We start from the raw sequence: 13,124 nt of genomic DNA on the forward strand, positions 1-13,124 counted from the left end.
TGATGCAGAGCATCACAAGGTGAGAAAGAGAGGGTCTCTTCTCCTTGGAAAATGCAATGACATTTATTCACCAAATCCAAGAGTTTCACAAGAAACTGCCCATCCTGAAATGTACCGCAACGGAACCTGGTCATGGAAGTCATCTTCAAGCATGTAGAGGATATGTTGATCAGGAGTAGTCAGCATGGATTCCCCAAGGAGAAATCACGCTTAACCAACCTGATAGCCTTCTATGATGAGTCGACTAGCTGGGCAGATTATGGGTGAGCAGTGAATGTGGTGTTCCTTGATTTCAGAAAGGCTTTTGACACTGTTTCCCATAACATCCTCATAGACAAGCTCAGGAAGCATGGCCTACCTGAGTGGACAGTGAGGTGGATTGATAATTGGGTGGATGGCAGAGCTCGGAGGGTTGTGCTCAGTGGTGTGGAGTCTAGTTGGAGGCCTGTAGCTACTGGTGTCCCCCAGGGGTCAGTACTGGGTCCAGTCTTGTTCAGCTTATTCACCAATGACCTCCTTTTCTTTTGGCTCTATATCAGGATCTGCCTTTGTCCCAGCAGCTGCGGTGCCTTGCAAGGGGCTGGGGCTGCGGTGGCCATGCCCGAGCTCTGCAGCACCCTGTGGCAAGGCAACCTTGAGCGTGGTTGCCACGAGCCCTGCCTGCCCTCCTCCTGCCACGCTCCGTCAGGCGGCTGCAGCAGAGGGGAGCATAAGTTTCACAATATGCCTATACATATTCATAACCTGTCCCCGCTTCGTATTAAAATTAGTTCCAAGGAGTCATTTCCATAAACTCCTCCCATCTGCGCTTGCGCAGTGCATTCTGGTGGTGGTCGTCGGGGGTCGTGGGGATGAAGATTGATGACTCTTCCTCATCACCGCTAGTTGACCTCTTGTCTCTGCGCAGACTCAGTTGCTTCTTGGATCTTGTCCATCCACAGGACCAGTTTCTACCAGTTTCTTAAGATAGGCTCACACTCTTATTAAGAGACTGACCTTGGTAAAGGGGCCCAAGGCTTCTTGCTTTAATTAATTTGCACAAGCACCATAGTTAGTAAAGACACTAAGTAGGATCCTAGTTTCATGCCGTCAGCACTCTATCTCTACTTGATAAGATTCCCCTAACTCCCTCTCTCACCAGCAACTGCGGTGCCTTGCAAGGGGCTGGGGCTGTGGTGGCCATGCCCAAGCTCTGCAGCAGCCTGTGGAAAGGCAAGCGTGAGCGTGGTTGCCACGAGCCCTGCCTGCCCTCCTCCTGCCACGCTCCGTCAGGCGGCTGCAGCAGAGGGGACCCACAGCCAGCCCCTGGCTGCTCTCTGCCACCCGCCTCTCCAGTGCCATCCCTGCTGCCTTGGGTGCTCTGTGACGCGCTGGGTGACCTCACAAGGCCTGCCGGCCAGCACATCTCCTGCAGGTCAACCAGGCCGCACAGCGGCAGGGACCTCACCACCGCCCTTCCAGCCTCCTCCCCTCCCCTCGGCCACGGCCTTGTCTCTGCTGGCAGGAGCGGCCTTGGGAGGCGCTTCCTGGCCTCCCCTCCCTAGCGAGCTGAAAGGAAAAATGGTCTCTTCCTTGACAGAACAATGGCATCAAATTTGAAAAGCTTCATTGGCAGGTAGGTGAAACCTTTACTAGGTTTTGTTAGATAGAAGGAAGTTTAGAAACTTTCATCCCTGATGTTACCTTACTCACTAATTAGTCAGCTTTATCTATAAGAGCCTCCAGACTTGTATCTCAGAATGAGGGCAAGCCGACCCAGGCCTAGAGGATGTGTCAGAAGATTAGGCGAGGAACTCATGCTATGCGTATATCCTTGGATGTGTAAGCAACTAAGCTTTGTATGCATGCCTAAGATGAAAGAAGAAGAGAAGAAAGATTTAGATGGCTTGAGCATGGACAAGAACTGGATTCAACTAACGAACATAGTGAGGAAGACTACCGATGACCACCAGAGACCCCTGAAAGACCAACAGTGGAAACAAATGTGCATGGGTCAGAGACATTTACTGATTTTAATGAGTTACAGGAAATAGCATGAATATGTTTTGGGGAAATCTGATTAACATGTATGTTTTGATTGTATATAACCCCTATAGCTCAAACAGTTCTGTAAGCACACTAGGTGGAGTGATCCCCACTAAGTCCAGCACCTCAGTAAAAGAACGCCTGCTATCTATAACTCAAAACTGAGTCTTAGAGAGCTCCTTTGACTGGCTTTTATAGTATCACCCTCGCCTCCTGCCAGCTGCAGGAGGCAGCCCTTTCCCCTGCCCAGCAGGATGGCAGTGCCAGGGCAGGACATGGGAGAGTTAGGCCCTGTAGCGCCCATGCAGAACGCTTGTGGCAAAGTGGGAGCTGAGATTGGGCTCTGTGGTGCAGAGGAGGCCCCATGTAGAAAAGATGAGGTTAAACAGCAACTTTGCAGGGGGGGTCTCCAGCTTGGTTTGGCACGGGAGGCTTCTGGCCACAAAGGGGCAAGGGATGGGTCAGCCACAACTTCTCTGGGCAACCTGTTCCGTTGACCACCACCCCCAAAGGAAAGAATATCTTCCTTATACCTTATTTTAAAGTACCCTCTTTTGGCTTTAAAACATTACCTAAAGGCCCCCTTTAGGTACTGGAAGGCTGCTATAGGGTCTCTCCAGGCTGAAGAGAACCAGCTTTCTCAGCCAGTCTTCATTGAAAAGGTGCCCCAGCCCCTCTGTCATGTTTTTGGCCTCTTCTAGACTCCTTCGAATACTTCCATGTCCTTCTTGAGTTCGGGGCCCCAGAGCTGAATGCAGTAATCCAGGAGGGGTCTCCCGAGAGCGGAGTGGAAGGACAGAATCACCTCTCTCAAGCTTTGGGCCAAACTTCTTTGATGCAGCCCAGAATACAGTTGGCTTTCTGGGCTGCAAACTCACATTGCCGGCACAGGTTGAGCTTCTCATCCACCAACACCCCAGGTCCTTCTCCTCAGAGCTGCTCTCTACCTATTCTCCCCCCAAGCCGGTATTTGTGCTTGCGGTTGCCCCAATCCAGCTGCAGGACCTTGCACTTGGCCTTTGGGAACCTCATGAGGTTCTCACAGGAAAATCTCTCAAGTCTGTCCAGGTCTAACTGCATATCATCCCTTCCCTCCAGTGTAGCGACTGCACCACCCAGCTTGGTGTCATCAGCATACTCGCTCAGATTGCACTCACTCACACTGTCCGTGTCACTGACAAAGTGTTAAAACAGTGCTGGTCCCAATACTGGCCCCTGAGGAACACCGCTCTACTGACCTCCAGTTGGACATTGAGCTGTAGACTCCAGCTCCTTGAGGGTGACCATCCAGCCACTTCCTTACCCACCAGGTGATCCATCCATCACATGCATGTCTCTCCAATTGAGAGACAAGGATATGGTGTGGGACAGCGTCAAATGATTTGCACAAGTCAAGGTTCATGACGTGAGTTGCTCTTCCCCTCTCCACCAATGCTGTAAGCCCATTGTAGAAGGCCACCAGATTTGTAAGGCACGATCTGCCCTTAGTGAAGCCATGTTGGCTGTCACCAAGAGCCTCCAGTTTGCTGTCGCCACCAGTCCAGAAGGCAGGGTAGCGTGATATGTCAGAGAGAGGCATTTGCAATGAACGTGTGCAAGGAGGGTGACAGAAATCTCATGGGAACACTGGGGGTAATTACTGGAGTTCTGCACAGAGAAATGTCAGGGCTCTGTGAGGTGCCCACATCCGAGCTGGCCTCACGTACTGCTCATACACACTGGGCTCTTCAGAGACACGGGTCCCTGCCTTGCACACACACAGGCAGTGCACTGCACACTTGCAGGGTCCCTCTGGCTCCTGCAGCCACTGCCAGAGGCTGGGAGGCACCTCAGCCCTGCGGTGCATCGCCCTGCTCTGCCCTCCGCTGAGATGCCCCAAGGCATGAGGAATGGGCACAGGGATCTCGGAGGTGCAAGGAAGCACATCTCAGAGCTGCGTTCAGGTCTTGCACTTTGGACTAGATGATCTCTGAAGGTGCATTCCACCGGGCCTGTTCTGTGCTATTCAGGCAGATGCCCCATGGTTGTTACTCTCAGGATGAAGGAACCTGAAGACACTCTGCCCCACTGGTCTTCATGACACCCCTAGGGATAGCTGATGGCCTTTGTGCTCGCTCTTGTTCCTCTCTCCATGTGCGTACGATGTGCCTGCAGGTAGCAGCAGCACCAAAGGGTTTCTGTTCCCATGTCTCCCTTGGGGGAGGCCAGCTGTGTCACTCAAGTGCCCAATGCCTGTCCCTGCCTGCGGTCCCAGCATGGCCACACAGCAGCACTGGCACCAAGCTGCAGGAGCAGCCAGGCCTTACACCGCCAGCAGGGCTCAGCAGGAGAGGGTGGCAGTGGCAGGAGAGCAGCTCTGCATGGACCCAGAGCTGGCACTCCCAGGCTGGACTGCTGGGCCACGACTCTTTTCCCCTCCACCTCTGCACACAGGAACTGTCCGTGCAGCTACAGTAAAGGCCCTGGAGGAACGATATAAGAAAAAAATGTTACTTTATTTGGTTTAAATGGAAAACCAAAATGAAGAATATTATTTCTAAGTGAACAAAATTACTCAGAATATTAGTGGAAAGTACCAGCAACACAAGAAAAAAGGGCAGGCATGGCCTATCGTGAGTAACGTTTTCAGGTGTTTTCAGAAGAAGAGAGGCAAGAATGTTTATTGGTTATGAAAAACACCTGGTCATCAGTGTCCATATGGCATTCTTGAGCTCCTGGTTCCTCATGCTGTAGATGAGGGGGTTCACTGCTGGAGGCACCACTGCATACAGGACTGCCAGCATCAGGTCCAGGGATGGGGAGGATATGGAGGGGGGCTTCAGTTGGGCAAACATGATGGTGCTCATAAAGAGGGAGACCACAGCCAGGTGAGGGAGGCACGTGGAAAAGGCTTTGTGCCATCCCTGCTGGGACGGGATCTTCAGCACGGCCCTGAAGATCTGCACATATGACAGAGCAATGAAAATGAAACAACTCCCAAATAGAAAAGCACTAACCACAAGAACTTGAACTTCCCTTAGGTAGGAGTCTGAGCAGGAGAGCTTGAGGATCTGGGGGATTTCACAGAAGAACTGGTTGAGGGAATTGCCACAGCAGAGAGGCAGTGAAAATGTATTGGCAGTGTGCAGCACAGCGTGGAGAAAGCCACTGCCCCAGGCAGCTGCTGCCATGGTGGCACAGGCTCTGGTGCCCAGGAGGGTCTCATAGTGCAGGGGCTGGCAGATGGCGATGTAGCGGTCGTAGGCCATGATGGTGAGAAGAGATAATTCTGCTGAAATCAAAAAGACTAGCAAAAAGACCTGTACAGCACATCCTGGGTAGGAAATGGCCCTCGTGTCCCAGAGGAAATTGGCCATGGCTTTGGGGACAGAAGTGGAGATGGAGCCCAGGTCGAGGAGGGCGAGGTTGAGGAGGAAGAAGTACATGGGGGTGTGGAGGCGGTGGTCGCAGGCTACGACTGTGATGATGACCCCGTTGCCCAGGAGTGCAGCCAGGTAGATGCCCAGGAAGAGCGCGAAGTGCAGGAGCTGCAGCTCCCGCGTGTCTGCGAATGCCAGGAGGAGGAACTCGGTGATGGAGCTGCTGTTACACATTTCTTGCCTCGGAGAAAGGGAGCCTGTCCAAACGAAGGAAAGACTGTGGAAATTTAATGCAAAATCCATTGCTTGTCTCAACATACACCACACAAAAAACATACTGCCTTATGCATTTCAGGACGATCTTTCTGCCGCTCCTTGTCTTTTCTCTGGTTGGTGCTCTGACAATGCCACAAGAAGCAGGGGGCTGTGCTGTGGGCTGTGCAGCAGTCAGTCCTGGTCTACAGCAGCAGGTAAAAGGGAACCTGGATTGATCTGAGAAGTCCACAGGCCAGGGACAAGTCCCTGCTGCAGGACATGAGGGGAAGGTCAAATAATTCCCTAAGAAACAACAAAGGTGATATCAGTACCGTCTGTATGCTGAGGTGTGTGAGGTGCCTCAGAGCAGCAGCAATGCTCAAGGAGCCTTAGTCTCTAGTACAGATGTTCCTACTCCATTACCATCCTTCTGCCTCAGCACATGGGCAGGAAAACGAAGCAGATTCTAAAAGTGCACTGCCTTCAGGTAGCTCCTGGTGGGCAGTTCTGCTGTGCAGTGCCCTGGGGAGGTGTGGGGCTGTGAGCAGCCTGCCCCAGGCAGCAGGCTCTGGGCAGCAGCAGGACCCTGCCCTGCCGTGCCGTGCCGGGGGGGCTCCTTCCAGCCGCAGCTTCTCCCCCCAGCCCCCGGGCAGCTCCCCGGGCAGGCTGAGTGCTGAGCCTGGCAGGCGGCAGAGGCCCTGCCCCGCCACACAGCCCCTGGGGCACAGCAGGGACCCTGCTCTGCACCACAGCCCTGGGCACCCCTGCCTGCACCCCCGGCTGCACAGCCTGCAGCCGGCCCCAAGACAAGGGAGCCCTCGGGCCCTGCACGCTCACCCTGCAGCACACAAGCCCTGCGTGCCCTTCAACTCCAACACCGAGCGTCCTCCTGACAGCTGCCATCGCCTGAGGGCTGTGCCAGCTCCAGGAGAGCCTGGCAGGGTGCGCAGCGGCATTGCCCTGCACCCAGACACTTACCGTGGGGAGGTGGCTGTGAGGATTTCTCCCTCTGCCAGCTCTCCCCTGCCTTTCTATGCCAGGCTGCCCTGAACCTCTCTCCCCCTCCTCTCCTCTCCCCATGCCAGCTGCACGCAGTGCCTCCAGCCCTGCTGTGCCTGGCACAGGAGCTGCTCGTGGGTGGCTGAAGCAGCTTCTCAAGTAGTCCAAGTCTGATGCAAACTGCAAAGCCTCTCCCAGTGTTAACGGTGCCACTGAGGGACATTACTGACAAAGCCTCCCCATGGACTTGTTAGAGCAGAAAAGTGCAGGCAGTGATGACGGGGAGACCAAGGCCCAGGAAAGGTGGCCCTGGTGCTGAGGAAACCTTGATGTGTCCCATGAAGTCCAACAGTCGGGCCCTGACCCCAGCCTCTGGGAAGGGAGATCCTGTCCTTCCAGCGGGGTTTAGGGCTCTTTCTGGGTCAGTGCACAGTGTGTAAGGGCAGTGCCAAGTACAAGGCTACAGGAGGACATCTCCTAGGCTCCTGGAGGGGGAGGAGGAGGCATTGAGACCCTAATGCTGTAAGGATGAGGTGTCTCCTCATAGGCCTCACTGACAGAGACAAGAGCCAGAGCCCAGCAGACAAAGCTGTTGGCTCTGTCAGGGGCTTTCATCTTCCAAAGGATCCTTGACAATAACCGTCACAGGCTGTGCTGTGCTGTTGCCTGTCTGCACCTGTTTCCCTGCAGGACTTAGATACCCACCTTGCTTCCCCACCTTGCTCTCACCTGAGCACCTCCCTGCCTTGACTGATGTCTCTCCATCTGCCCTCAGTAATCCATGAAACACAAAGCCAGGGCACTGATCCTGACACCCTCTGCATGACGTCTTGCACCACAGCTCTGCTCTTCAAGAAGCATTTCACCTCATACCCCCATCTCACCACCCTGAATCTGAATTTTTTTGATGTCCTTTCTTTCCCATGTTCTTTCATACAAAGAGGAAAAACTCCACCATCACTGCAACCACCCCTCGAGCAGTCTCAGCCTACTTCTCTACTGCCCAGAGCCTGCACGACACAGGGCCAAAGAAGCCCAGGTCCCTCAGCCTGGGCCACCCTGCTCCAGAGGTAGCCACAGCAGCACTGAGTCGAGAGGGACGATAACCCAAGTGGTCTGGGTGGCCCCCGCTGCCTCTAGTGCAGCCCCGTAAGGAGCTGGCCTTGCTCCCTCTCAGCATGTCCCACTGGCTCCTATGGTGTCCTCGTAGCACCCACGCCTTCTCCTCAGGGTCCCCCCTCAGCTGCTCACGTCCAGCCCTGCCCTGATGGATGCAGGTATTCTGCCCCACGTGCAGCACTGGCCACGTCTCCTTGCCACCTGCAGGGGGTTTCTGCTGGCTGAAGGCTGGACATTCCCAAGGTCCCCCTGCCCTGAAGCTCCCTTTTGTCTCCTGTTCATGGTTGGGTGCCGATGGCTCACCCTGATGGTGGTGACTCTCACACGATAACAGCGTGAGGAGTGTCAGGACTCTACAGGCACTAAGGGAGGTACTTGTTTAGTGGAATTTCTGACCCACGCAAAAATTACCATGAGAACCATCTCTGAAACACCCAATGACACTACAAAGCAAGCAAAGCCAGGACCAGAGGGAATGTGTGTTGGGCTTTTTGTATGCTAGGATATTTTCTAGGAAAATATATACCTGTACAAACACACATAAAAAATGGATCCCGTCAGCACGAGGAGCAATGGTTTGAATCCCAAAGAAGGGTAGATATAGATGAGGTATGAGGAAGAAATTCTTTTCTGATCAGGGTGGTGACTCCTAGGAAGAGGTTGCCCAGGGAAACTGTGGATGCCCCATCCCAGAAAGTGTTCAAGGGCAGGTTGGATGGGGCTTTGAGCAAGCTCGTCTAGTGGAAGGTGTCCCTGCCCGTGGAAGGAGGGGTGGAATTAGATGACCTGGCACTTCCCTTCCAAGCCAGTCCATTTTATCAGTTGATGCTCAAACATCAACCATCTCCCTGCACCCCTCCTCTCTGCAGGGAGGGGGACCATATCCCAAAGGAATCCTCCAAGCAGGTCCCTCAGCAGGCCCAAGGCTGCTCACCTCAAGTCCTCTGCTTTGCCTTGTGCTAAAGAAGGGCAATGGAGCTGGTGAAGGCTCAGCAGAAGTGCTGAGACACAAAGCTGGCCAAGCAAACCCAGACACAAGGACAAGACACAAACCAGGAGGATTCCTCTTAACAGAAGAGTAGAGCAAGCAGCTGGAAATGGAAGATCTCTTTATAAGAGAACTTTCCAAGCTAGAGAAGGAGAAAAGCATATGTGTGGACCTTGAACAAGGAAAGGAAAACTTGCTAAACATGGATAAGAAGCAAAGAAGGAAATAAAAACACCAACATTTTTAATTAAAACTTCAAGAATTATTTGGTATTCATTACCTGTGAAGTTTATGAAAGATGCCAGAAATATGTTCTTGGAGGTGAATCTGACCCATTTTGTGTCACTGACAAAGCTGTGAGTCCAAAGAAATAAGTAGTGAGTGGTGTCCCAGTGGGCAGGGGGGCAGCAGTGGCTGTGTCACCCAGGTGTCACAATGGGCAGAGGGGCAGCGGTGGCTGTGTCACCCAGCTGTCACAGTGGGGCCGTGACATGGCAGCCCAGCTGGGATAAAGGGCCCTTGGTTGCGTGCAGGCCCCAGTCAGGATGGAAGCCCCTGGCAGCAGGCAGCAGAGGGCAGAGCAGGGCAGGACAGGGAGGTGAGTGCGCCATGGAGCAGGGGCTGAAGTGGTGTGCGAGGCTGAGCAGGGCCAGAGTCCCGCTGCAGCGTGAGCAGGGGCTGGAGCTCAGCAGACTGGGTGTGTTGGGGAGATCCTTGGGTGCTCCGGGAAGAGGCATGGGTGCTGCAGGGTTATGTCTTGGTGTGAAGGGAGGTGCTTGCTTGCTCTGAGCGAGACAGTTGGGTGCTCCAGGAAGGTGTTGGATTCCTTGGAGAGGTGCTTGGCAGGTCCACCAAGATGGGTGGTGTGCCCAGGGAGGTGCTTGCGTGTTATGCCAAGATGCTTTAGGACCTGCAGGGAGATGCCTGAGTGACCAGGGCAGAACCTTGGATGCAGCAGGGTTATGCTTCTGTGCTCTGGGGAGGGAGGTGCTTGTGTGCCCTGGGCATGTCCTTGGGCTCTCTAGGAAGATGCTCCTATTCCCCTAGGAGATACTTGGGTGCCCCAGGAGGTGCTCGAGTACTGCAGCAAGCAGTTTGTCTCCTCCAGGGAGGGTCTCCAGAGACATGCCTGGGTGCCCCCGTATTGTGCTTTCTTGCTCGAAATTGATGGTTGGGTGCTCTGGGAATGTTCTTGTGTGCCTCCAGGAGAAGACTGTGTGCTCCTGGAAGGTGCTTGGATGCCCTGCGGAGATGCCAGCATGCCCTGGGAAAATGCTTGGGTACCCCAGGGAGATCCTTGGTCTTCAAGAGAGGTTCCTGGGTTCCCCAGAGAGATGTTTGGCTGTCCCCTGAGATGGACGGTTTCATTACCCTTCAAAGTAAGGTTTGTTTGCTTCTGGTTGATGTCTTAGTGAGGTAGGAGGTGCTGGGTTCACGGTGGAGTTTTCAGCACCCCAGTGAGATGCTTGAGTGCTGTGGGGAGGTGCATGGGTCCTTCTGGAAGATGCTTGTGTTCCCTGGGGAGAAGACTGGTACCTCCGGGATCAAACTGTGTTCCCGTGGAAATGCCTTGGAACTGCAGGGAGATGCTTGGGAACTCTAGGGAGCCTTGGATGTCTTGGGTACATCCCTGAATTGTCCCAAAAGATGTTGAGGTTCCCAGGAGACATGTGAGGGTGCCCCAGGGAGGTGCAACAAGCTCCTCCCTGGAGAAGCAAAGCATTGCCCTGGTTCACACCAACATCTCCCTTAGGCACACAAGCACGTCCTGAGGGTACCCAGGCTGCTCCATGCAGCACACAGGCATCTCCCTGGAGCACCCAACAGTCTCCCCACACCACCAACCTGTCTTCCTCGCAGGACCCAAGCACCTCCCCAAAGCACATGATCTTTTTCAAGGAGCATTCAGGCACCTCCCTGGAGAAGACAAGCACCTCCCTATTGAAAGCCAAAATCTTCGCTGGGAGCACAAGCATCTTCCTGGAGCACCCTCCACAGCACCAAAGCATCTCCCAGGAGCACCCAAGCACCTCCCTGGAAGAGAACGGCATCAGTGTTGGTACCCAAGAATCTCCACGGGGCATCTTCCTGGAGAAGCCATGCAGCTCCTCACAGCACTCAGGCATCTCACTGGAGCACCAAAGCATCTCCTCAGGGCACCCAAGAACCTCCCCAAATGCTCTAACGTATCCCCAGAGCTCCCAAGGAAGTTCTTTGAGTATCTGAGCATGTCAGATGTCAGTGCATGTCAGTGCACAGTGGGTAAGGGTCTGGGTGGCCCCCGCTGCCCCTAGTGCAGCCCCGTAAGGAGCTGGCCTTGCTCCCTCTCAGCATGTCCCACTGGCTCCTATGGTGTCCTCGTAGCACCCACGCCTTCTCCTCAGGGTCCCCCCTCAGCTGCTCACGTCCAGCCCTGCCCTGATGGATGCAGGTATTCTGCCCCACGTGCAGCACTGGCCACTTCTCCTTGCCACCTCCAGGGGGTTTCTGCTGGCTGAAGGCTGGACATTCCCAAGGTCCCCCTGCCCTGAAGCTCCCTTTTGTCTCCTGTTCATGGTTGGGTGCCGATGGCTCACCCTGATGGTGGTGACTCTCACACGATAACAGCGTGAGGAGTGTCAGGACTCTACAGGCACTAAGGGAGGTACTTGTTTAGTGGAGACCCAGGCAAGAATTACCATGAGAACCATCTCTGAAACACCCAAACACACTACAAAGCAAGCAAAGCCAGGACAAAATGAATGCTGGGCTTGTTCTCTGCTAGGGTATATTCTGGGAAAACATATACCTGTACAGACACACGGACAAAATGGATCCCTCCAGCAGCTGGACTTGGACCCTCTGTCTAGCCAGGAGCTTGCCCCACAGTCCCCTCCCATTTCCTAAACTCACAAACCGTAACGAGTCTCCTGTTCAGAATCACTGAGCCTTTGATGCTGGGAGGCAGCAAGCTCCCACCATTTATCTGCCTCCTCCTCCTGTTGATTTTGATCAGGAGTTCCTTTCTCATTCGTGCCAGCCTCCTGCCACTTGGCTTACTTCCCGTGTGTCAGGTTGGACCGTTCATGAGCTTGACAAGGAGATGATAGACCAAGGAGGGAGCAATGGTTTGAATCTTTAGGAAGGGTACATTTAGATGAGGTATGAGGAAGAAATTCTCTTCTTATCAGGCTGGTGAGTCCTAGGAAGAGGTTTACCAGGGAAACTGTGGATGCCCCATCCCAGAAAGTGTTCAAGGGCAGGTTGGATGGGGCTTTGAGCAAGCTGGTCTGGTGGAAGGTGTCCCTGCCCATACCAGGGAGGTTGGAATTAGATGACCTGGAATGTCCCTTCCAAGCCAGTCCATTCTATCAGTCGATGCTCAAACATCAACCATCTCCCTGCACCCCTCCTCTCTGCAGGGAGGGGGACCATATCCCAAAGGAATCCTCCAAGCAGGTCCCTCAGCAGGCCCAAGGCTGCTCACCTCAAGTCCTCTGCTTTGCCTTGTGCAAAAGAAGGGCAACGGAGCTTGTGAATGCTCAGCAGAAGTGCTGAGACACAAGCTGGCCAAGCAAACCCAGACACAAGGACAAGACACAAACCAGGAGGATTCCTCTTAGCAGAAGAGTAGAGCAAGCAGCTGGAAATAGAAGATCTCTTTTTATGAGAGCTTTCCAAACTAGAGAAGGAGAAAGACATATGTTTGGACCTTTAAGAAGAAAAGGAAAACTTGCTAAACATGGACAAGAAGGAAAGAAAGAAAGAAGAACACCAACACTTTTGATTAAAACTTCAAGAATTATTTGGTATTCATTACCTGTGAAGTTTATGGAAGATGCCGGCAATATTTTTCTTGGAGGTGAATCTGACCCATTTTGTGTCACTGACAAAGCTGTGAGTCCAAAGAAATAAATATTGAGTGGTGCCCAGTGGGCAGGGGGGCAGCGGTGGCTGTGTCACCCAGCTGCCACAGTGGGGCCGTGACACGGCAGCCCAGCTGGGATAAAGGGCCAGGGGTGCGGGCAGGCCCCAGTGGGGATGGAAGCCCCTGGCAGCAGCTCCGAGGGCGGAGCAGGGCAGGACAGGGAGGTGAATGCGCGATGGAGCAGGGGCTGAACCGCAGTGTGAGCCTGAATGGCCCAGGAAACTTGAAGGGTGTGCTGGTGAGTGCAGAGGAGATGCTTGTGTGCTCCCCTGAGATGCCTGGGTGCCTCAGGAGATGCTTTCTTGCTCCATGGAGATTCTTCGCTATCCCAAGAATATTCTGGCTGCTCCCCAGGCTTCTTAGCTGCTCTATCCAGATGCTCCCTGGGTGTGCAGGGAGATGCTTGGTTTCTCCAAGAAGACACCTGGGTGATGCAGGGAGTTTCCTGACTGTCCCAGGAGGATGGACTGGT

At 53.9% G+C, this 13,124-nt stretch overlaps 1 protein-coding gene and 1 long non-coding RNA gene across 2 annotated transcripts in view; one reads left to right on the forward strand and one right to left on the reverse strand.

Annotated features, from left to right (window-relative positions):
* Positions 1–13,124, forward strand: part of LOC308186999 — a 207,176-nt gene that overhangs the window by 100,754 nt on the left and 93,298 nt on the right. The gene's annotated exons all lie outside the window — the stretch shown is intronic.
* Positions 4,493–5,663, reverse strand: LOC308186946 (olfactory receptor 14C36-like). The gene has a single exon (XM_080609096.1). It carries the CDS (start codon positions 5,616–5,618, stop codon positions 4,692–4,694), a length of 927 nt encoding a protein of 308 aa, XP_080465222.1. The 5' UTR covers positions 5,619–5,663; the 3' UTR covers positions 4,493–4,691.

The sequence above is a fragment of the Anser brachyrhynchus genome (assembly GCF_964034855.1).
Source record: "Anser brachyrhynchus genome assembly, contig: SCAFFOLD_56, whole genome shotgun sequence".
NCBI lineage: Eukaryota > Metazoa > Chordata > Aves > Anseriformes > Anatidae > Anser > Anser brachyrhynchus.